Below are 24,517 nucleotides of genomic sequence, written 5' to 3'. Positions count from 1 at the left end.
GTTTTCAGGGTCCACCGATGGACAGTGTACGGTTGGCTGAAAGAGTGGTAGCTCTCATTTGCTGTGAAAAACTGCACAAAATTGGTATGTAAACATGCTTGGAAAACATTTATCAGTGAGAAAAAGGTGGCAAAGTGTCCGTCAGAAGCACATGGAGGCCTCTGCGGGTTTCTGGGTTTGTCAGGGCCTAGACATGCTGCTTTGACTATACCTCGGTCGGCTCACTATGCCTTTTCTGTACCTCAGAGACCCTACAGAGCTGGGCAGGGCTGCTGACTTTCACAGCTTCACTGTAAACAGCTGCCACTTTTTGCTTCTGTTGTTGGCCCCTTTTACACACATAAGGATGCTCTAACTATTGGATTCTAAGCCAGCCATATGTATGTTTAATGTATTAGACTATGTCTAATGTATTAATGTATTAGACATGTATTAATGTATTAGACTATGTCAGGTTAGTCTATGTCGGTGAAGAAGACAATCCTTTAAAAAGTGAAAAACTTGTGCTTAAAAGGGATGTGTGAGCCTGGCTAGTTGATATTTTAATTTTGGATTTTAGAGTTAGGTTTGTTCATGCTGAATGCATGAGTGTCACGTAGAGCCCCTAAAGTTTCAGCTGTGACTACTTTACAGTGTTTGTGAGGTTTATCTATCCTATGTATGTGCGCGGTTACTTGCACTGTGTGCCTGCCTGCTAGCTGGAGGGCAGATGAAGGTACCTGAGCCCTGGAACTGTACTTACAGATTGTCATGAGTCACCATGTGGGTGCTGGGAACTAGACCTGGGTCCTCTCCGCGAGCAGCCAGTGCTCCTCACTGCTGAGCCAGCTCTTTTCAGTGTCTAACGGCAGGGGCGCTTTGGTTGCTGTGCTCTGAGTTGCTCCCTCAGCATGGTGCTCTTTTAGATCATTTACTCTTCAGGTTGCTGACATAAGCGCTTTTAAACTTCGTAGGTGAACTGGATGAACACTTGATGCCAGTTGGGAAAGAGACTGTTAAATATGAAGAAGAGCTGGACTTACATGACGAGGAGGAGACCAGTGTTCCCGGGAGACCAGGGTCCACAAAACGACGGCAGTGCTACCCCAAAGCAGTTAGTATTGCTTAGAACTGAGGAACGTCAGCCGCTCTCAGTTTATCTCCTGCCACATCACATGCTACATCTTCTGCTCAGATGTTTCCCCAGGTCCTTGTGGGTCTGTCTTGTTCCTCTGATTCCTGGCGTCTCCAGAGCCGCCTTTGTATTTGAGCATAACTGTTGCTGGGCTCTGTTGTTCGGTTTTGTCATAAGCCTTTCCAAAGGATTCTTGAGGCATTTATCAAATTATCAAAAATATCAAAGGAGCATCTTTCATTTAAAAAGGCACATTCTTTTATTTATTTATTTTAGTGGTGTGACTCTAGCCTTAGTGGCCCTTGCTGTGACCATGACTCTCACAGTTAGCGGGTGAATGAAAAGGTTGCTTTGCCGCGGCGGCCGGGTCTGTCAGGAGATGGAGGAGGCTGTGCTGGGAGTGGGCAGAGGTCCCTGCAGAGCAGCATCTGCCAGACCTCTGATGCCCCAGCAGGGCTCAGCTCTCAGCATCTCATGCTTGACAGAGGCTGATCTTTAAAACATGGATATTTTCTTAGTGTTTTGTCTTCACCTAAATATTTGGTCATTTTGTTTTTGCAGTTTTTACTTTACGTATCTGTACCCCAGCTAAGCATTTTTCAAGATTTAAAAGTCCTGCTTTTTCCCTCTCCCAACCTTTTGTGTAAAGCTTTCACCCTCAAGCTTACTTGAGCCACTAAAGGCATCGGTGACGTCTCCTGAGAGAGATGCGCGTTCTGTCTTGCTCGCTGCCCCCGTGACCCACCCATCTTGTCTTTAGTACTGCCTCTTAGCCCGTGGGTAACAGTGTAACTGTGAACTACCAGTGTAGACCCCAACCTGTGAGTCTGAGAAAGTTGAAAACTCAGAAAATCTGAAGTAATGATCACAGTACTGATTCACTCTCATAATGAGAGCTGTTAAGAATTACATTAGAGCCAGAGAGCTGGTTCAGCAGGCCTGATTGCTGGAGTTTTAGTCCCCGAGAACCACATGGTAGGATAGATAACACTGGCTCTGTCAGTGTCCTCTGGGTACCACAGCCACCGCAGACACACACATTTTCTCTCTCTGTCCAATAGAGGTCATGAGTATTAAAACTGACACTGATTTGCGAAAGGTTGTCCTGTTGTAGTAACTGAGGCACAAACTGCTTGTCTTTCTGTCCCTTTCTCCCTCTTCCTGACCTCTCTTCTCCCCTCCTTTCCCTCTTGCACATTTACCTTAGCTAAGTCTCTGTTATGATTCCATTTATACTGAGAAATAAATTTTTTCCCCATTGGTGCCAAGACAATGTGATTTGTACCGTGAAAAAGATTTTTTTAATGAAATAGTTTTACAAATAGTAGAGCATATTGAATGTTACCTAGAGTGATGGGGTTATATACAATATTAAAAACAGATCTACCTTTATTTTCTGATACTCTGTGTGAGTAAATAGTTTGAAAACTCACGGAATAAAAATGCTTTTCAGTCAAAAGAAATAGATCAAATGATTTAATATTTTAAAAAGGCTATTTTAAATACTTTTGATATTCCATAAAACTGTAATAAGCAGCATAGGTAAAATTGGGCAGTGTGCAGCTCTGGCTTCCCACGAGACTCGATGCTGAGTGCCTTCTGAGCTGCTGCTGCTGCTTTGTTTAACCCCACAACCAGAAATAAATGTCTTTTCTTGCCAGCATCTAGAACAAAGGCTGATTGTATTTGAGCATGATGCTTAATTCTTCTTTCCAACTCTAGATTCCAGAGTGCTTGAGGGAGAGTTACCCCAAACCCGACCAGCCTTGTTACCTGTATGTGATAGGAATGGTCTTAACTACCCCCCTCCCTGATGAACTCAACTTCAGGCGGCGGAAGCTCTACCCACCTGAGGACACCACAAGATGCTTTGGGATCCTGACAGCCAAACCCATACCTCAGGTAAACCCTTCACCGAGTCTATTGACATAGGGATGGAGTAAGCTAATGTCATTGTTGACTAAAGGTACCCACTCTTCTTTTTGCTAAGATTCCTCACTTTCCTGTGTATACACGCTCTGGAGAGGTCACCATATCCATCGAGCTGAAGAAGTCTGGTTTCACATTGTCTCAACAAATGCTCGAGCTGATTACAAGATTGCACCAGTACATATTCTCACATATTCTCCGGCTTGAGAAGCCTGCCCTGGAGTTTAAACCTACAGGCGCGGAGTCAGCCTACTGTGTTCTACCTCTTAATGTTGGTAAGAAGGGGCCTGCTTGCCAGGGTTGCTTTATCTGGGCAGTGAGTGGTTTGCTGGTGACTCACTCATTGTGTATCCCACGAATCCTCCTTACTTCACTAGCTGTAGACTCACATTAGTGTACCTTAAATGGAAATCTCACCTATGTTATATTTAACCTGTTAAAGTGTTTTTCTTCCTGAAGTTAATGACTCCGGCACTTTGGACATTGACTTTAAATTCATGGAGGATATTGAGAAGTCGGAAGCTCGGATAGGCATTCCTAGCACCAAGTATTCAAAGGAAACACCGTTTGTCTTTAAGTTAGAAGATTACCAAGATGCAGTGATCATTCCAAGGTGGGTGTTTCAGTGGGAAGGAAAATGGCAGTGGGACTTGCTTCAGGTGTGCTTGTCATTGTGGCTGTGGCTGTGCACCATGTCACCAGCATGCAGAGGGCAGCCAGGGAAAGTGTCTCTCTACTCACGACATTTAAAACAATTCCAAAGAGCACTGCAGCTGAGAGAGTTACATTGTGAAAAATATTATTTCTTATATAAATAAATAATGTTGCTAGCCTTTTAAGAAGTCTCTCTTCCCTTAATTCCAAAGTCTTCCTGGAGAATTTCATTGGGGAGAATGTGTGTGCCTTAAGCTTTCCCAGAAGTCATTGTTACTCCGCCTGTGGAGGTGGGGAAGGAACCACTTGACAGAGTTAGGGAGTGGAGCCTGTGGCAGTCCGTGATGTCCGAATACTTGACAAAGAATTAGAGCTGGGTGATTGACTCTGACTTATATGCACGCATATCCCTTGTCCTTTGCCTTCAGTCTCTACCCCTACCCAGAGTCGCATTGTAAAGGTTGCACTAGACTATCACTAGCATAGATAATGAAATACATTTTTTTAATGGTTTTAGAGCTTTATTGTAGAAAGGCAGAGAGAGAAGGTCAAAATACATCTTCTATATCAGATACCGCATATTTAACATAATAATTTGCAAAGGACTTACTCTGTTGGATATTGCATTTTCTGTTTTGATTGTATTGATGAAGCAAATATTTGCAGGAACTATTTATTTAGCTTTTAAGATTATCAAAGGAAAGACATTTAGAAGAAGAATAAGGGGGAAATGGAGAGCTTGTTTTACTTAACAGAAATATAGTTTTTATTCTCAAATTCTTGAAATATTTTTTTTTTGGAATTTAAATTCTCATTAATGCTATTTACATTTAATTATTTGAACTCTCAATGATGTGTTTCCATATTAAAATAGTTGTACTTTGAAGATAGTTGAGTTACACAAAAGGCAACTTGATTAATTTTCTTTATTTTTAGATACCGCAATTTTGATCAGCCTCATCGATTTTATGTAGCTGATGTATATACGGATCTTACCCCACTCAGTAAATTTCCTTCCCCTGAATATGAAACTTTTGCAGAATATTATAAAACAAAGTATAACCTTGACCTGACCAATCTCAACCAGCCACTGCTGGATGTTGACCACACATCTTCCAGGTAAGAGCCACAGACATGATACTGAGGTTGCACAGGGGGGCTTGCTTTGTAGGGTTCACTGTACCTCTGCCTGCTCATGGCCCCTTTGGACAGACTTGTCTGTGTTGTAGAGGAGTGTGCTGACAGAGCAACTTAGGGAATGTGTAGGCATACCTAAGTTGGAGTTCTAACCACTGGGAGGTGTACTTTAGTTTGCTTTTTGATAAAATTGTTCTGAAATTTGTATAGACTGAACCTTTTGACACCTCGGCATTTGAATCAGAAGGGGAAAGCACTTCCTCTAAGCAGTGCTGAGAAGAGGAAGGCCAAATGGGAAAGTCTGCAGAACAAACAGGTAATGAGGTGCTAGTCACGGGACTAAGGGTTTTACATTGCTTCTTTTAAGTTTTGAGGTTATTATAATATGATGACATCATTTTTCTCTTCTTTCTTCCCTGCAAGCACTGCCGTGTAGCCCTCCTTACTCTTTTTCAAATTCATGTCCCCGTTTTTCAATATGTACAGCCTGCTCAAGCATGACCTAATTTGAAGTTTCAACATTATCAGTATAGCAATGACCTGTGAGTTTAGGAAGGTCGCCATGGGTATTGAGTTTACTTTGAACATCCTTGTTGGTAAAACTTGGGTTTTCCTGGCCACTGGTGCATTGGGAATCACCTTCATAAATCCCATTTAGGTATAAAGGATTAGTTTTAGAAGTTAAGTGTTGCTAGCACTTACGATTTTCACCATGGTCCCTTAGTGAAGTTGGTCTTTATATTATGATTTGCTTTGCTTTATACTTACCAGCCTGTGCTTTTCTTACTCAAAGATCCTGGTTCCGGAACTCTGTGCTATACATCCAATCCCAGCATCACTGTGGAGAAAAGCGGTTTGTCTCCCCAGCATACTGTATCGCCTTCACTGCCTTCTGACTGCAGAGGAACTAAGAGCTCAGACAGCCAGCGATGCTGGTGTGGGTGTCAGATCACTTCCCGTGGATTTTAGGTATGCCTGTGTTGCTGGCCAGAAATTTGATTTGCAACAAAATGGAATTAAGTTAAAGTTGTATTTTTCCTATAGTTTCTAAAAGATGACAAGGACCATGTGCCCATTTAACACATGAAAAGAAACTGTACTGTTTATCCCTGAAGTAGCAGACTAGACCATTGAGATCTTGTCAAGTTAGAGAGCAGCAAGCCCCCTGAGACCGGATCATTGCTCCTGTAGCAGTGATGCTGGAATAGGGGTGAGAATGGATATAGTTCTTCTCAAAACTAACCTCATGTTAGCAGCAGCAGCCTCCGCTCCTTCTTATTCTGGTCACTTTTTTTTCCTGTTAGTGAACGTCTGTATACCAAAGAAATCTTTGTCGTAATTAAGTTTGGTCATATAGATAGTTGTAGAGGTTGAAAGCATCTTAACATAGTAATGTGAGCAATAGTCCCAGTTATCCTACCTGAGTACTTGATACAGTCTGCAACACAGGCTTAAACAACATGCTCTGTGCTCTATGCTGACATAGGATGTATTGATCTCATCTCCAAGAGCAGAAATTGAGGCACAGAGAAAGTTTGTAAGTTGCAAGAAGCTGCTCACTTGGTTCAGGAGGTGAGCCCACTAAGCCAGTAGCCACTGCAGGACCTCCACGTTGGGTCCTCTCAGTCAGCTCTGCTTTGCCACCATAAACAGAAGTCAAAGCAGTAAGCTGTTCTGCATTAGAACCGACTGTGTGCAGAGTCCCAGGCAGGGCCAGGTAAGCTTGGAAGTGCGTTTTCTTCTTAGGATGACTTTTAGAGTTGCTTGCTTTGTTTGCTTTTAACTCAAAGTGTTGCTTTTCTGAGCTTACCCTTTGGAGGGTTGAAAGAAAGTTATAAAAATGTCTTTGCAGATACCCTAACTTAGACTTCGGGTGGAAAAAATCTATTGATAGCAAGTCTTTCATCTCAAGCTGTAACTCCTCGTTGGCTGAGAGTGATAATTACTGTAAGCACAGCACAACTGTAGTCCCTGAACATGCTGCACATCAAGGTGCTACTAGACCCTCCTTAGAAAACCATGACCAAATGTCTGTGAACTGCAAAAGGTTGCCCGCTGAGTCACCTGCTAAGCTCCAAAGTGAGGTTTCAACGGATCTTACAGCAATTAATGGTCTTTCTTACAATAAAAACCTTGCCAATGGCAGTTATGATTTAGTTAACAGAGACTTTTGCCAAGGAAATCAGCTGAATTACTTCAAGCAGGAAATACCTGTACAACCAACTACCTCATATCCCATTCAGAATTTGTACAATTATGAGAACCAGCCCAAGCCCAGCAATGAATGTCCTCTACTGAGTAATACGTACCTTGATGGGAACGCTAACACATCTACCTCAGATGGAAGCCCCGCGGTGTCCACGATGCCTGCCATGATGAATGCTGTTAAAGCACTCAAGGACAGGATGGACTCTGAGCAGAGCCCTTCTGTTGGGTACTCCTCAAGGACTCTTGGCCCCAATCCGGGACTGATTCTCCAGGCTTTGACACTGTCAAATGCCAGTGATGGGTTTAACCTGGAGCGGCTTGAGATGCTTGGCGACTCCTTTTTAAAGCATGCTATCACCACATATCTGTTTTGCACGTACCCTGATGCTCATGAAGGCCGCCTTTCATATATGAGAAGCAAAAAGGTAAGGCACGATTCTCGTTCTGGGCTGTTGCTTCTTCAGTGTGCCTGAAAACAGGCCAAGTTACCCATGGGGAATTCTCCGTGAGTCGGTGCAGCTGCTACTCATTCGAGTTCATTAGGGCCAGTGAAGCCCATGGAGGCATTGCCCAGTAGTGACGTGAGGGCACCAGTGGTACAGCCAGGCTTCGGGCTGACCTTCTCTTACTGGGAAAAGTGCAGTTTAAAATAAACCTTTGTGCAAATGAGGAACCATTTTGCAGATGAAAAAACTGATGCCCAGACAGTGGGATTAGCTTGTACCGGGTTGTTCACTAGTCCCAGGTCGTTCACTAGTCCCAGGTATTTAGGGGAGTATGTCTGAGACTAGAGGCCTCACCTGCTGGCTGCCTTCCCAGTGTTCTTAAGACAGGCCACGACAACTGTGACATCGTGGACATGGTGGGTAGTGGCGGCAGCAAGGTTAGGAGGAAGACATTGAGGAGGCTGTCAGGGCTGCTTACTAGACGAAGATCAGTCAGTGGAGACATGTGAAATAAGAATACCAGACCCTATTAAGCAGGAAAGATACTACTTTAACATCTCAAAATTTCATCCATTCGTCTGTTCAGACCCTTTTCACTTCATTTCCTGCAGAAATATTTATTGTTTCCTCTGCCTGGTATCAGGTGGGTTCAGCATCTTCTTCCAGACAGACCCTGCCTGAACTCCAGCTTGCCAGTCTTAACACAAGCTCCATGCTCTCTGGACAGCCTGTGTCTTTGCTTCAAGCTAACCTTCCCTGTGTCTTTGCTCAAGCTAGCCCTCCCTGGGATTGTCCTCATTGCCAACTGCTGCTGGAATTGTGCCTCACAACAAGTCCTTAGTTGTAGCCTTTCTGTTCCACTGAGCTTTTCTCTTGACTTAGAATATTTTCCTCCTATTGCTGTCTTCCTCTTGGGATGCTCTCACATGTCATGGAAAAGGAAACCAACATTTATGTATATTGGTTCCATGGTAGACAGCTGAGAGGTGTGTTGACTCGTGGTAGTTTCAAACACAGCCTGCTACATTGCAAGGACCGTTTCTCTGTCTCTTTGCACGCTTTCTACCAGACTGTGGCCAGTGCTGATTGTGGGTACCAGATGCTGGCTAAGTAGCATCTGAGTTACATGGAAAGGGCTCCTGAAGTATTCCAGTAAGGTTTTAGAAACAGGGAATGAGATTAATGGTGATAGCTGCTAGTCTCCAAGTGAGAACTAGACAGAAATGTCAGGTTTTAAGTAAATTAGGGTCATGGTAGAGCCATTAGGAAAGGCAAAAGGACTGGAAGGAGGATAGTAAAGCCACCTAGGTGGTGTCCTGCGCAGCAGCTGTTCTTTAGCACCTTTTACTCCAGTGCTGAATGCTATCCACCACACAAAGAGCAATATTTGAGAGTGAGAGGGTTGGTGTCACATTATTGATGCTTAGACTCAAGAGATAACAATTGTTTTGTATGGTGATGGTTCTCACCTTACAACATATTCATCCCTTTTCTCACTGAGAATATCATGACATCTTGAGTTCCATGGTCTTGACAACTGCTCCCAGCCTCACTTGTCATCTTGAATTTCATATTGTCAGTCTGTGATTTAAAACTTTGAAATTGAACTCTTTCTTTGACTTATTTATGAGGAGAGGAGTTTATATACATTAGGTTTTTGTGGATTCCATTTTGGATCAAATATTTGACGTGGAAGGCTGTCTAGTACTTGGAAATCTAGAGTTGTTATTTTAACTGTGTAGTCCTTATAACTGCTGACCATCGTGCAATACAAAAACACTGGCAAAAATGTATTGGCACACTGTATCTCCCAGCCATGGCCATGTATGGGTAAGTGTTTGTGACTCTTTTCTGCCGAAGGTCAGCAACTGTAACCTGTATCGCCTTGGCAAGAAGAAGGGACTGCCCAGCCGCATGGTGGTGTCGATATTCGATCCTCCTGTGAATTGGCTTCCTCCTGGTTATGTGGTAAACCAAGACAAAAGTAACTCAGAGAAGTGGGAAAAGGATGAAATGGTAAGCTCTCAGCATGGAGCTTTTTGTTTGTGTTGACTGAAGAATGTTGTTTTTTGTTGTTTTCTTTCTGCTGTACGTTTGCCATGTAGTAGATATTTCATGTGTTGGCAGGCCGTCTGTGACTTCAGAAATAGTGTTGGTTTTGGTGCAGTGTGATTTCTCTTACCTCCCCTCCCCATTCCAGAGGCATAAACTTCTGTTATGTTTCCACTTAGAAATAAAATCAGAGCCCTCTCAGATTCCTTCCCTCTCATGTTACAGTGTAGCCTTAGCCATTTGCTGGAGTGACTCTGCAGTGACCTGTGATCTCCAGGCTGTGTCTGGAAGAATTCAGTTCAGCACAGACTAGCTTGGGCAGTGCTAGCTTGGAACTATTTCCTCTTGCCAACCTGACGACAGCTCGCCGCCGCTGTATGGGAAGGTTGCAGTGTACTACTATAAAGACTTTAAACCGGGCCACAGACTGGAGAATTCTCTTTAGTAGCTACAGCTTCCTTTGTCTTGTCCTCAAGCCACCAGGGGGCAGCCCGGAGGCCTGGACTCCCAGCTTGTGGCTGGGGGTCAGTTGTCTTGTACTTCTTTGAAGTTCTCATCTGTTCAGGCGTCTCGCTTGCCAGATTTATTTTGTATTGATGACAAATGGGCTCGCATTATTTCATTTTTACTTCAGGCTTTAATGATAATGCCGTTTCTGTTACAGGTTTGTGACTAGTATCTTCCCATGCCTTGTTTCTGACATTTCTGTCTCAATGAGTCCTAAGTGTCTGTAGGTGGTGGGTCTCTGAGGCCTGCTCTGATGTAGGCCTGCTTGCTGAGTTTATTTATAACTCACGTAGGATTTGACTTATCACAGAAATGCAACTTAGCTGGAAAACATTAAGAGCATTTTAATGCAAATTAAGTCTGAGGATGGCATTTGCTATTAATTTATAACACACACACATACACACACTCTCGAATACATGATGCACACACTCACACACACTTAGAAAAGTGAAGAATTTGAACCTTAGAAAAAGTACTTCATTTTTACTAAAAACAGGCCAGCAGGCCTCCTCTTCTGTCTAATATTTGATCCTTTAGGTAGCAGTGACATGCCAGGGCATTCCTGCGTTACATGTTACAGCGTGGACTTGTGTTTTCTGTCCTTTTCTGCTGACTCAGTCCTTCGTTCCTAGCACACACTCTCAGACTTTCATCTGGTGCCGTACACATAATCACTAGGGAGTCCCAGAGTCGGAGTGGTTATGGACGCAAGGTCCTTCCAGTTCCTTCTGCCCCTGGGTCACAGCTCAGTCTCTGAATGCCTCCTAGGAGAGAGAGTGAGAACAGTAGACTGTACTATCAAGAGATACACACACACACACACACACACACACACACACACACACACTTTTCAAATGCCTTTTGTGTTTTGGAGAGCATCTTTGAAGTATAACTCCTTGTGAAAATGAAGAGTCTGCACAGTGCCAGGGATGTAGAAGACAGCGCAGGATCACTGGGTGACAGCACCATGTTACAGGGCATGATTTATGCAGGAACTCTGCAGTTTACAACCTCAGGCTAAATAATGTCAAGTTGGCCCATCTTGTCTTAAGACCTAAATAATAAAGCTGATGTGGTGGCACATGCTTTTCCCATCACTTGGGATACAGAGGTAGGTGGGTCTCAGAGTTCAAGGCCAACCTGGTTTTACATAGTGAGTTCCAGGCCACCCAAGGCTACACAGTTAGATCCTGTCTCAAACAAAACAAACAGAAACAGACATTAGTTAAAGTCTTTCATGTTATCTTGGAAAAATGGGATAGTTTCTTGAGGTTTGCTGATAGCTGGGTACTTGGTCTGTACAAGGTGTCTATTCACCTTGTAGATACTGGTGCCTGTAGAGGCCAGAAGAGGGAGTTGGATCACCTGCAACCCTCATTAGAGTTGGTTATAAACTGCCATGTTGGTGCTGGGAACTGAACCCAGATCGCCTGCCAAGAGCAGCCAGTATTCTTAATCTCTGAGCCATCCCTTGGGCCCCTGTTGATGTTTAGTGTTTTTTATTTTTCAAAAAAAAATATTTTTTTTTGGTTTATTTTTTTAGTGATTGCATGTGGTTACATGGCTAGACTCAAAGCTATTTTTCTTTCAGGCAAATACAGAGTTTCTATCTTTTGTGAGTCTGGTTTAAACTGAGATGTATGCTTGTTTTAAAGTCACATGGAAAATAGTTTGAAAGCGTTTTGTCACAATTCCCTGGAAAGTTGTTCCATTCAAAGTTGAAGTTTACAGTCCTGCATTTGCCCTCAAGTAGGGTGGTGGCGCTGTGTGTGACTTTATGGCATTGCAGAGATTGGGTGGTATCTTAGCATTGCAGAAGATGAGGTCACTGCTGAATCATAGCCCATTATTAAAGTTGTCACTCACAAACAGCTTTTGTCAAAGAAATTGGATTTAGCAAAGATTTTGACAGAAATGGGATTGTTTTGTTCCATTTTAGTCTAATTTTTCTTCTGTTTTGTCAGCCTGCTATGACCTGTTGGCCTGAGTACCACAGCTCTGAACAGAGGGCGAAAGAATAATTTCCCAAATTCATATCCTCTTTCAATGGGCTTGTTTAGTTTTTAGTTTTTAAGCAAAGCAGTTTAGTTTTACATTGGAGCAAATGTTTTTTGATTTGAAGTGGAAGTAGAGAGAGAAACTGTTATAATGCCCTCCTATAGTTTTTAGTGATAAAGGGTTTTAAAAATAATTTTGTCTGCTTTTATATTATGTTATTAATTGTAAAGATAGTGCTCTTTCTACATCTGGAATTTCATTTTGTTGGTTTTGAAAGTCAAGCAACCACATTCAAATGCTGATAGCCAATGGAAGATTCCGCTCGGCACCGCAGGGCTCGGCTATCCTTGCAGTCTGGCCGCTCACTTGACATCTGCATGGTGGATATCAATTTAACTTCATCCTTGTTCAGAATTCTTCACTTACAGATTTATACTGGATAAAGGTCATTTTATAACTTAGAAAATGAGCATTCAAAGAGCATGTTTGACTTTGTTTATATGATTAAATAACTTATTTTATGTTAATTGAAAACAAATGGCCATGATTTTTAAAAGTTGCCTTTCAGTATTTGTGGTTGTCATTTGAAATTATCCATAACCCTTGCTTTTATTGAGTTTCAAACCCTTTTAAAAACAGCAGCTCTGTCTCTCCTCCTTCCCCGTCCCCGTTTCAGACAAAAGACTGCTTGCTGGCTAATGGCAAACTGGGTGAGGCCTGTGAGGAGGAGGAGGACCTGACGTGGAGGGCCCCCAAGGAGGAGGCCGAGGATGAGGACGACTTCCTGGAGTATGACCAGGAGCATATCCAGTTTATAGACAGCATGCTCATGGGCTCGGGCGCCTTCGTGAGGAAAATCTCTCTGTCGCCCTTCTCAGCCTCCGACTCTGCATACGAATGGAAGATGCCCAAGAAGGCCTCCTTGGGCAGTATGCCGTTTGCCTCGGGCCTTGAGGATTTTGATTACAGCTCTTGGGATGCGATGTGCTATCTGGATCCTAGCAAAGCCGTTGAAGAGGATGACTTTGTGGTAGGTTTCTGGAATCCATCAGAAGAGAACTGTGGCGTCGACACAGGGAAGCAGTCCATTTCTTACGACTTGCACACGGAGCAGTGCATTGCTGACAAGAGCATAGCGGACTGTGTGGAGGCCCTGCTGGGCTGCTACTTAACCAGCTGCGGCGAGAGGGCTGCTCAGCTCTTCCTCTGTTCGCTGGGGCTGAAGGTGCTCCCAGTAATCAAAAGGACCAGCCGGGAGAAGGCCTTGGACCCTGCTCAGGAGAACGGAAGCAGCCAACAAAAGAGCCTTTCAGGGAGCTGTGCCTCTCCAGTTGGCCCACGCTCCTCTGCAGGGAAAGACTTGGAGTACGGCTGCCTGAAGATCCCACCGAGGTGCATGTTTGACCATCCAGACGCAGAGAAAACCCTCAACCACCTGATATCTGGGTTTGAAACTTTTGAGAAGAAAATTAACTATAGATTCAAGAATAAGGCTTATCTTCTGCAGGCTTTTACACACGCCTCCTACCACTACAACACTATCACTGGTAAGGAGCTCCAGGGCCACTCTCCTGTCCCAAAGCAGGAGACTTTGTGTCTTGTTTTGGTCTTACACAAATAAGATCTGTGCATGCACAGTCTTAGTGCTCAGTACGGATGCATGGCTGGGGGAGGAAGTAAAAGAAAGCAGAACTCTAATGCCCCGTCTGCTGGGGAGTAAGACTGCGTGGTGATGTGAGTGCTGGGTGTGGCTCCTGTATCCTCTCACGCATGGCATCTTACATGCTGCATGTGTAGAAATCCAAGCTCTGGTGTTTGCTACCTAAATACCTTTCTTAGGCTCAGTTGTGGCTTTAGCTTCTTGTTTTACTCACATATGTGGCATGTATTTCTTCATCTTTTTGTTGTTCCTAAACGAAAGGCACCTCTCTTGTCTTTTTAAATCTAAAGATGAGAAATTTAAACAGAACCATTCTATAGGAAGGGGTCATTGCTTCCCACTGTACAATGCTTTTTTTCCCTCTTGATACCTAAGAGGGTCCCTAGAACCAGACAGCTTCAGCTGGTGAACCCAGATAAAGCTTATCTCTTGCTTTCTGTGTGAGAATATCAAGCATATCAAAGCAAAACAAAAAGCTTGTGTGTGGTTTGGATGGTAAAAATCATGTAGGTTAAAGCTGTTTGCAAAATATTAATCCTGACAGTGACGGTCCAAAGTAAAGCCTGCTTTTCTTTGTGGAGAGGAAATGGTGTGGTCTCCATCCATTGCTGGAAACTCTGAGGCCTGGGCTCTAGCCTGGCTTGTCTCTTTTTGCCTCTTCCCCACTGGATACTCTGGAACAGGTCACTTCTGTCCCAGCCTCATTCTCTCAGCTCAGTGGATTCTTTTAATGGCTTTGAGGAAATCAAGGTTCTGATCCGCCCTGGACGCGTTTTCATTCTGACAAGCATTCTTTTTGTCTGAGTGTTGTGCCCTAGCACACAATTCTTTCTTAGTCCCTAGGTTTGTCAAGTCCAGTGCGTTTGAGTTTGAGTTGAAGAGTCATGTTTTCCCTGCTGCTGTCCCATGTAATATATAAGAGGGAAGTATTAAGGAATTATGTCACTTAGCACACATTGCAGAGTGTGGCTGACACACTGCCTCGATGGCAGTGGACAGAAGGCATGTGTGCCATGGATGGCTTTCCTGAGATGCCAACATGGTGAGAGAGATGGTGGTGGAGGGATGCCCAGTGCCCGCCTGGCTGGTATAGTGCCCAGGGAAAGGAGAGCTATGACTTGGATTGCATCTGGAAAGTGGCTTTCCCCCCCTCAAAAATAAGCATATTATTTGGGCACTGGAAATTATATGACCCAATTTATGTATAATATGCTTTCAATTACCATTAAAACTTCCAGGTGCATTAGTGAGTATATGCCCAATAATTTCACTAAGAAAGGTAAATGAAAATGTTCCTCAGTAGAAATCTCAAGGAGCCTAGGACTGCAGCTTTTCTGTCGGCTCCCGTGCAGATAGTGTGCAGAAGTGCATGTGCTCATGCAGGCTCATCATTGCACTTTGGATCTCTGCGCAGATTGTTACCAGCGCTTAGAATTCCTGGGAGATGCGATTTTGGACTACCTCATAACCAAGCACCTTTATGAAGACCCACGGCAGCATTCTCCAGGGGTCTTGACTGACTTGCGCTCTGCCCTTGTCAATAACACCATCTTTGCATCATTGGCTGTGAAGTATGACTACCACAAGTACTTTAAAGCTGTCTCTCCTGAGCTCTTTCATGTTATTGATGACTTTGTGAAGTTTCAGCTTGAGAAGAACGAAATGCAAGGAATGGACTCTGAGGTTAGTGCTGTTTAAACTGTGAACTCGGTGCTGAGGGAAGCAGCCGACTGCGAGTTTGGGCAGATTGAGTCCTGACTCCTGGCTGTCCAGAGGGATAGTTGCAGGCCAGGACCAGGGTGCCCCCATGCTGCCTGATCTCCAAGCGAGCCGAGAATGACTTGCCTTACTCAGGTAGGCCTTTGAGATGGGGCTGCCCACCCCATGGACCACGTGGTCATTCAGACAAGGAGCCTGGGTTTTCAGTTACCTCAGTGAGGCTCCTACAGCAGGCATAGACAATTGTAGACGTACACCTCCTCCCATGCCCCAAAGTGGCCTTAGCCTCTCTGACACCACAGGATGATCTGATCCTGTCTTTTCTAAGTGGGTCACAAATATTTGGTAGCATCTCAGGTAAACCTCACAAATGTACACTTGCATTGTTGAAGTGGGAACTCGGGAACTCTTATTGAAAAACAAACTGAAGTGGGTGCCGGGAGGCATCTGCCGCTGGGCTGGGCTGCTTGGCTCCAGTGTGTGTGCTTCGGTGTGTGTGTGCTGCAGTGCTCTGGCTCTTTGTAGGCAGGGATAGTGCTCAGCTTCCTGCACCCAGGACCCTAGGAGCTTCCATCCCACTAGAGGGATTTATTCTCAGGTCACTGTTGTCATTTTAATTTTTGCCAGCTCTTCAGTGGCTGCAAACTGTTGGAGAGCAGTAAGTCTGGGGCTAAAGCCCTGGCAGCCAAACAGCAGAGCTCCTGCTCCTGTGCCTTAGCAGTCACAGCCCAAATCCAAGTGATGGGGGCCGACCTGTCCTGTGTAGGTTTCTGTTTCATTCTTTACAAACAGTTAAGTTTGAGGAGCTCACTAAAATTCAATTCAAGTTGTCTTTGGATGCAGCGAGGGGCTAGTCAGCTTTGCTGCTCTTTCAGCGTTCTTTTACTGCCCTTCCTGTGTACTAGCTGCAAATATCTGGCTGTTCTAACTGAACTATTTTGTCTTAAGGAAGTCTATCTTTGTGGCTCTCAGCTTCCTTAGCTGTAAGAAGAGGGAGCTAAACCTGCCAGGGTTGACATTGTCTTTTATCCCAGAGCCAGGGAATATGGATGTATCAACATTTAATACGTTTACTAATTTATGTACGAGTTGAAATTTTCTCCTTTCCTTCCTTCTCTTCTACAGTAATTTGTGCTTTGTTGTTGTTAGAAAATCCAAGTAAATAAAAAAAGAGAATTGGAGCTGTCTAGTTAGTTATGCAGCCCTTGCGTGGTCAGCATTAGCATTTGGCGATAACTGTTGCTAAGGAGTCCAGACTTAATGTACAGAGGCTGGAGCTCCGCACACTACAGCTGCTCCCTCACGTGCTGTGCTTGCAGCTGAGGACTGGTGCTGCCGTGATCATCTTGAGATGGCTCGTTCCCTTAAATGATCCTTCTAGGGGTTTGAGCAGCTTTCGTTAGGCTGCACAGTGACTATGAGTGTGAGGCAGAGGCCTGTGCGTGCAGTTAGCTATGGCCAGAGGCGGGGCTGGCGCCCTGAAGGCTTGTAGGCTTTACACAGGGGTTGTTTTATCCCGTGGATCTGAGGATGCACTGTGTCGGCCATGCTGTCAGAGTGAGTGCAGTTCATGTTTCAGTGACAGGGCGACTGGGGGGAAGAGCTTCCGAAAGGGTTCCTCCGCCCAAAGAGTGCTAGTCTCTAACCTCGTCCCCGCGCTGCTCTTGCTGGGTGCTGAGGGGTGCCTTTTCTGAGAAAGGCAGTTACTTGGTTACAGGTGATTGTGACCATGTTTATCTTGCAACTCTAGATTACACCTAAGTTCTGTTCTGGTTTGCAAGGGTTTTCCCTTTGCTGGCATCAGGTCCTTGTCTCTGGCTCTTGGGAAGGTGGCTTTGGAATGCCCACTGCCGTGAGTCAGGTGCACCTGGGCGTTGGTTACGATTGTGAAATAGTAAAAGGCAGCTAAGAGAAGCCAGTCTGGGGTAGATAGTCTTTGAAGGTGCCCTATTTGACAAGTCACTTTTCTTCAATAGCTTAGGAGATCCGAGGAGGATGAGGAGAAAGAAGAGGATATCGAAGTCCCCAAGGCCATGGGGGACATTTTTGAGTCTCTTGCTGGTGCCATTTATATGGACAGTGGGATGTCTCTGGAGGTGGTCTGGCAGGTGTACTATCCGATGATGCAGCCTCTAATAGGTACAGTGCGGGCTCTTTCCCCCTGGTGTATACAAGAACACTATTTAAAATGCTTCTAGGGCCTTTAGTCACCTTATATAATCTATTGTTCTGATTATAGAAAAGTTTTCTGCAAATGTGCCTCGTTCTCCAGTGAGAGAATTGCTCGAGATGGAACCAGAAACTGCCAAGTTTAGGTAAGCAGGGTGTGTACGTGAAGAACTAACATATCTACACTCAAGGGTTCTCAAGAAACCGTAGCTACTGAATGAGAGCGCCTGCATGGCCTGCATCCTCTCAGCGTCCACGTTGGTGTGACCGGCTGTTCTTCCCCTTTTTGTTTTCATAAAGTGAAACTGAGGGAGGGAGGGAGGGAGGGAGGGAGGGAGGGAGGGAGGGAGGGAGGGAGGGAGGGAGGGAGGGAGGGGAGAGCGGCCTATGTGTGCTAAGGCCTGGTACATGGTCAACTCATAAGAGGGACTCAGCCCAGGAGGACTGGAGGTGTCGACTGACAGTAATAACAAATACTTCTGATTCCTAACTCAAACTGTCTGGGGTTTTGCAGCCCAGCGGAGAGAACTTATGATGGAAAGGTCAGAGTCACCGTGGAAGTGGTGGGAAAGGGGAAATTTAAAGGTGTTGGCCGGAGCTACAGGATCGCCAAGTCTGCTGCAGCACGAAGGGCCCTCCGCAGCCTCAAAGCTAACCAGCCTCAGGTTCCTAACAGCTGAAGCTTCCGGACTCACAGGCGGCAAGACAGCGGACCAGAACCACAGCTCCACGGCACAAGGATGGTTCGGGCTGACACAGAACAGGAAAACTGAAGGCAGAATTTAAAGTTTGATAATGAGATAGATAACAGAATAAAACATGTAATATGTGTATAAACTCTTTGGAACTAATTTTGGTTTAGTTTTTGCGCAGACACAATCTTGTCTTCTTTACCCACCCTGCTTTGCTTAGTCACAGGAGTGCTTTAATCCTGGTGTTTGTTAGCAAGGTTTTAAAATCATTTTGACAGGTTTTTGGTTTTGTTTGTTTTGACATTTAATTTCTGTCGACTTTGCTTGGTGTTAGAGGCCATGGAGCTTAACCTCTAACAGTCCCTAGAACTGGGTCGTCCTGACCTTGCGGTCCCTTACACTATACCTGTCCTGCTGCGGTGTCAAGCCCAACAAAAAGGGCAGAGTGTGCAAAGGAAGCCCCCGTGCTGTGGAGGGCAGTGGAGGCGGGGCCGGGCGGACCCCGGGTACTATTGCACGGAATAGTAAGGGACAGATTTTGAGTCCGTGTTGGCTGCTGGTGAGTGGAGGCCAGGCTTTCAGACGCCACATTGTGCTGCAGAGAGGATTCTTGCCTTAAAAGGAAGGACTTGATAGTTTGCTTTTTTATTTTGCCTTCCCCTTATTATGCATTGGATGAAATGGGGTGGCAGCTCACTAGGGCACTTGCAATGGAACTATTGCAGGTAGGATTTCTGTTGTTTGTACTGAAGACATTCTAAAACCCAGAGTGAGTATATAGATTTTTAAAGCATCATTATAGACAGGATACATGACTAGATGCCCGGTTTTCCTCAGAACTTCCTGCCAGGTGGTCCCAGTGGCGGAAATGCCCGGTCAGCTGCTGTTCTGACGAAATGAGCCTGAGATGCAGTGTACCTAGACACGCCACAGGTCTGTACTAGGCAGTGTTGCCAGAGTCACCAAAGCTGTGCTCTCTTTCCTATGGGGTCAGCATTGTGGCAGACTGCCAGGACCAACCCGTCTGGGGTAGAAGTCACCAGTTTAGATAAACTAGGTCATTAGTTCATCTCAGACTCAGAAAGTAAAGCTGTTTAGGCATTTGCTGAAGGTCTCGCCTGGGCTTGTGGGCCCCTCTTCACTTACACACCTCAGTCCCTCCCTTTGCCTGCATTTTCCCGTTGGTGCTACGTTTATGTATCATGCTTGAAGTTTAATTTTTTGCACTGTGACTATAATACCTCTTAATTTACATTTAAAAATGCTGTATGGGTTGCCCGTGCCCTCCCACCGACACACAGGAGAGCTTTGCTGCAATTTGCCCTCTTACGCTTGAAGTCTCAGCAGGCTGAGCCAGGGTAGCTCGCGTTCCCCACACATCTCCTGAGGCTGATGCTTCATGTAATGCTGCACTTAGGTTCAAGTCACCCGCCCGAGAGAGAGAGAGAGAGAGAGAGAGAGAGAGAGAGAGAGAGAGAGATGCTGTGTGTGTGCAAGCAAGCACTCGGGCTGTCAGGAACCCCATGGGGAGGGAGAGTGAGCGTCCCCAAGGATCACGTGCTGTTGCTGTTGCCCATCTGCAAAGCAGGATCTGAGTTATTGTTTGGTGAAATTAATTTGGCTGACTCATCTTAAGTATTTAATTCTAACGTGCGATTGTAGTTGTCTGTTTGACTTAGAACATCCCTCTCCCCCATGCGCGCGCACACACACACACAAACCTTAATGCAAGACATCCTAGCATGTGCAAACCAGGTGATCTTTTGAATGTTGTAGCTATAATTTGTATAGTCAGATAGTAAGGTGGGGTGGGATTGTGGGAGGTGGAGTTTGTTGTCTTATCACAGTCCTTGGGGATTTATAAACTACCTGATTCTCTGCATTGTGATTCGTGCATTTATGTCCTGGGATGGATGCTCTGGCATCCTGGCACCAAAAGCAGATGGTTTCACACTTGGATTCCTGGTGGAAGAAGAAAATGCCTCAGTATATTTTGTAACATAAGGAGAGTATTTTTTGTTAATATTGAAAAGTTCAGAATTGGATATGCTTCGTTCATCCATTCTCAGGGCTCAAATGTTTTGCCACTATTCAGAATGTTGTATCAATAGCAAACTTGGGCTGTTTTTCTTTTTCTTTCTTCCTTCTTTTTTTGATTGCTGTTAGATAAAAGTACCTGATAACTAGTTTGAATCATACTGTGATTTACCCAGAGACCAAGTCCGAAAAATCAAAAGTATGAGTTAGACGCGCGATCAGGAGTGCGTTTGTTTGTGTTGGGGGTTGTCCCCAGGTTCGCTGGTTGAAAGACTTTGCATTTTAGAGAAAAAGTTGTTCTGCCCCCTCCCTCGATGACTCCATGAGCCTCCTCCACTGGTGTAGCAGGAGGAGGAGGAGGAGACAGCCAGCGCCCATGAGGAGGAAGCAGCTGCACAGATCCTGTGGCTGCATGCGAGCTCGGCGGGCACTGCACTGTTGGGCCGTCCCCTGTGGCCCTTTTGCAATCCCAGGCAGGCAGAGTGAGTGAGGCCCTGTCCTCTGTTGGGTTGTGTCTGTGTGGCACAGGCTGGGCAGTGCTCCGGCACTCACGCTTAACCCAGAGGGGAGGCCATGCTTGGGCCTCACCGCGGTTCCGACTTGAGAACATTCTGGGATGCCTGCAGCTTGTCACACAATTGCACATTTGAACTGTTATTATTTTTGTCTGTGACATTTTCTTTTATCTGTAAAGTTGAAAGCATGGCAGAGATTTGTTGACTGAACACTTAATTATGCTTTTTAAATGTTTTGGTTACGTTTCTTCTTTTTTTCGTTCATATTATGTGAAATGATTAAATTTAGAATAACCTCTAACACTCCTATAATTATCGTTTAAAATACCGATGTTTTTATTTTCTCGACAGTAGTCCGTCCTCAGAAAGATGCAGACACCCTGTGTAATTAGCAGGGACTTGAGGCTGCTTCGGTTCTGCCGCTCAGTTCCCGTGTACAGTCACCAGCAGCCACCAGACAGTGGCTGAGAGCGTGGAGGGAGACCAGTCAAAAACCCACAACCACCCGCTTTGCTCGTGGGGCCTGTTGATTTAAAACTACTCCTTGCTCGGTGAAGGCACCTAGTCCTCCTGCACAAACTTAACTGCTGGCAATCCGAGGCCTTGCACCTTTATTTCACAGACCCTGAGCTGAGCCTACAGCCGCATCCTTAGCCACCTCGGGCTCTGTGTGTCTCCTCTGTGCTTAACAACGCCCAAGAACCCATAGCTTCCCATCTGCTGATTGCTTCTCTGGAATTTAATTATTTCTCAATAAATTCTGTATTTTATATTGTACGTGAGACATTTTAAAGATATGTTTGAGACCAAGGATAGTTAAAATGACTGTAAAGGTAGTGTGTCTGCCATGGAGACGGAGTGCTGTCCACTGGCAGGGAAAATGATCACCTCAAACTAATTTGCAGTTATTATTTGACTCATTATTTTCTTGTCTGTCTTTCTTTGATAAACAACCACAGACAGTTTAAATGTCATACATGGCCTCAGAATTTGCCTTGGCTGCTGGTTCCATAGCAGAAGCACTGAGGTGAAGGGAAGAACATATCTGCCTTTTGTGCTGTAAATAAAGGGAAATGACTAACGGAGTCAGGCTGAGTGTTCTGCCGACAAGAAACGGAATCACATCACACTCTGCAGCCTTCTAAAGAAACCTGTATCCATGCACACAGCTATCACTGCAGAGCTGTGCCAGCACCTATGGACCACAGTTACCTTTAGCTTTTCCGTTTTGTTTTGTTTTTCTTTTTCTTTTTAATAATTGTAGTCAATAAAGTTATTGTCTGTTCACACTGTGTCTTTAGCTTTGTTTTTTTGTTTTAATGTTTATACTTGGTGCAATGTAACCAGTTCAGCTGTGGTAGCAGAAAGTGGTCTCCAAGGGTTTTCATTCAGTAGACAAGCTCGTTCACATTCTCCTGAGAAACGACACGACACCGTAACAGTTGTCTGAAATCCCGCCATGCCGATTGATGGCTGCCAGCTCTTGGAATGCCTCTGACTTACTTGATGGGTTCCTTATTGAATTAGGTTAGTTTGAAACAAAGTAGACAGAATGTCCACTTCCCAATCCTTACAACACATTTCTGCATTGTTGCGTAAGTGAAGGTTTTATTAGTTTAAGCTTTTAACATTTCCAAAAGTCAGTAACGAGAAGAGGGGTCACCGGGCTGTGAGATGGGAAGTGTGTAGCCTGTAGTTTCTTCTCTGGTTTCTTAGGAGGCTTTACCAGCGATGTGATGCTCGTTCCCTTGCCACTTTCGCATGGCAGCGCTCTGAGTCTGCACTCCCGCGGTACTTTTTAGTAAAACTTGCAGATTGGAGAACAGTCTGTCGGGGTTGTCTGCTTGGTTTTGTTTTCTTGTAATTCCTAAAGTAGTCAGCCAGTAATCACTAATGCGTACAAGGAGTTTCCCGCCTCCCCCTCTCATTCTCTCCCTTCTTCCTTCCCTGCCTCCCTCTTCTTCTCCCTCTCCCTGGTTCTGAATTCTCAAGTTTAGAATGCACTGAGAGTCAACTTAGATTTGGTACAAAGCCCGAAGAACTGAGTAGCCTCCACCCCCCTAGCCTGTGCCTCTTCACCTGCAGAGGGGCCTGGGATGGGTGCTGTGAGGTACATGGGAAATAGTCTGACTCAGCAGGCCTGCAGCGGAGCCTGCATTGGCCTCAAGGACTTCAGCTAAAAGCTTGTGGGCCTGTGGTGAGAAGTAGAGGGGAGGACTAGGCAGCAGACCTATGCTACCTAGAGGGCTAAAGTTTGGGCATCCTGGGATAGGTCCACACTTAGACTCTGTTCCCTGACAGAATCAGAAAAGCAGCTTCAAGAAGATGGTGTGAGCAGGCTGGGGTAGTTCTGATGGCCTGGCTGCTGCTGGGTGGCCTGCTAGTTTACCTGGCTTTAAGGTAAAGAAGGGGTCCTGTGAAAAGCTGCTTTGAGCTTGATTGTCTCTAAGTCCCTCCCAGATGCCGGTTATTAGTACACGTACACACACAGACCACGAACTGATGAAGCCCAGGGAGGGAGCAGTGAGCTTGAGATTGCAGTGTCTGTCTAAGTCTTTCAAGATTCTGACAAAGAACTAATGCAAGCGGAAGGGCCACAGGCTGGTTGACAGATGGGAGAGGGGTGAGAAAAGTAGTTCTTTCCATTAGAGAGCTACACTGGCTTCAGGTCTAAAGTGCAGACTGCATGCACGTTCACACACCAGCATGTATGTGCACCTACCTCACAGCCAAAGCATGGCCCATGATGCTATTCTCACCCTATAGAGCCATCAGCATGCATTCTGGCCTGGGAACTCAGCTTCTCTTGGCAGCAGTTGGTGGGATGGTGGTTGGCCTATGAACAGCAGAGTCTAGCTAGAAAGTCACTAGCTGGTGAAGTGGGGGTTAGTCACACACATCTCCAAAATATTCTCTGGTATTTCTGAGAAACTGATTTCAGTGAGCTGCTCGCACTCAACATAGACTTGCCTTCATCCTCAATTCCTTTGGTGCAGAGGTAAATCTACCCAGTGGAATGGAGATGGATGGAATCTAGAGATATGAACAGATGCAATACGGCAACAAATAGATTTAAAGCGTGCTGCTGGCTAAGGATGGTTGAGCAGTTGCGGGTGAAATTAGTGTTCTTTGCAGGTCTTTTCAGGTTGGTTTATGCCTGAGTGCAATACATATCAGAGGGCTGCATCTTTCTTAACTCTGGCCATAGACACCTTTAAGTTTGAACTCTTGGTGAGATCCCCAGCAATGTCTTCAGGACATGGCTAGGCAAGAAGGTTTTTGGGACCCCAGCCTGAGACTGTCACACCAGTAAGTGCCCAGCTGCCCTGCCATTGGGCTTGAAGGGGGACCCATGTCAGGTGCAGTGAGCCATCATGAAGCAGAAGGTCTATGGAATACATTTTATATAGAAACCAGTCTCTGCTTCTACATACTGGCCTCTAATAGCCCCGGAAGGATGTAACCATGATCCATGAAGGTTATCTCCCTCAGGAACTGCAGCTGACCCAGCTCAGGATAAGGGGTGGTGTCTTCCCATCAGGTGCCAGTCTGCAGCTTCCAAGAACCCCATTTGTGTATTGCCAAGTGTAATTGAAAACTTCCCACCCTAGTCCCCAGCTGCAGTTCTAGATGCCACCTCCTGTGTTCAACCCCCGCCATTGCTACTTCAAGCTGTG

General features: G+C 45.2%; 1 protein-coding gene across 7 annotated transcripts in view; it reads left to right on the top strand.

Annotated features, from left to right (window-relative positions):
- Dicer1 (dicer 1, ribonuclease type III) overlaps positions 1–22,129 on the top strand; it is a 64,229-nt gene extending 42,100 nt beyond the window's left edge. For 5 of the 7 annotated variants that reach the window (XM_006515611.4, XM_006515608.4, XM_006515609.4 and 2 more), the window contains 15 exons: positions 9–84; positions 954–1,093; positions 2,837–3,016; positions 3,105–3,318; positions 3,503–3,656; positions 4,634–4,816; positions 5,045–5,150; positions 5,628–5,803; positions 6,687–7,467; positions 9,349–9,504; positions 12,725–13,595; positions 15,123–15,391; positions 17,404–17,566; positions 17,667–17,742; positions 18,111–21,617. In XM_006515611.4, coding sequence (XP_006515674.1) covers positions 9–84; positions 954–1,093; positions 2,837–3,016; positions 3,105–3,318; positions 3,503–3,656; positions 4,634–4,816; positions 5,045–5,150; positions 5,628–5,803; positions 6,687–7,467; positions 9,349–9,504; positions 12,725–13,595; positions 15,123–15,391; positions 17,404–17,566; positions 17,667–17,742; positions 18,111–18,276 — 3,711 coding nt within the window. In that variant the 3' untranslated portion in view covers positions 18,277–21,617. Of the gene's footprint in view, positions 1–8; positions 85–953; positions 1,094–2,836; positions 3,017–3,104; positions 3,319–3,502; positions 3,657–4,633; positions 4,817–5,044; positions 5,151–5,627; positions 5,804–6,686; positions 7,468–9,348; positions 9,505–12,724; positions 13,596–15,122; positions 15,392–17,403; positions 17,567–17,666; positions 17,743–18,110 lie in introns of all 7 variants that reach the window. The other 2 variants (NM_148948.2, XM_017314997.2) reach the window with 2 other exon arrangements.
- The last annotated feature ends 2,388 nt before the right edge of the window (positions 22,130–24,517 follow it).

This window comes from Mus musculus, chromosome 12, assembly GCF_000001635.26.
Source record: "Mus musculus strain C57BL/6J chromosome 12, GRCm38.p6 C57BL/6J".
NCBI lineage: Eukaryota > Metazoa > Chordata > Mammalia > Rodentia > Muridae > Mus > Mus musculus.
This window is presented reverse-complemented; position numbering and strand designations above follow the sequence as displayed.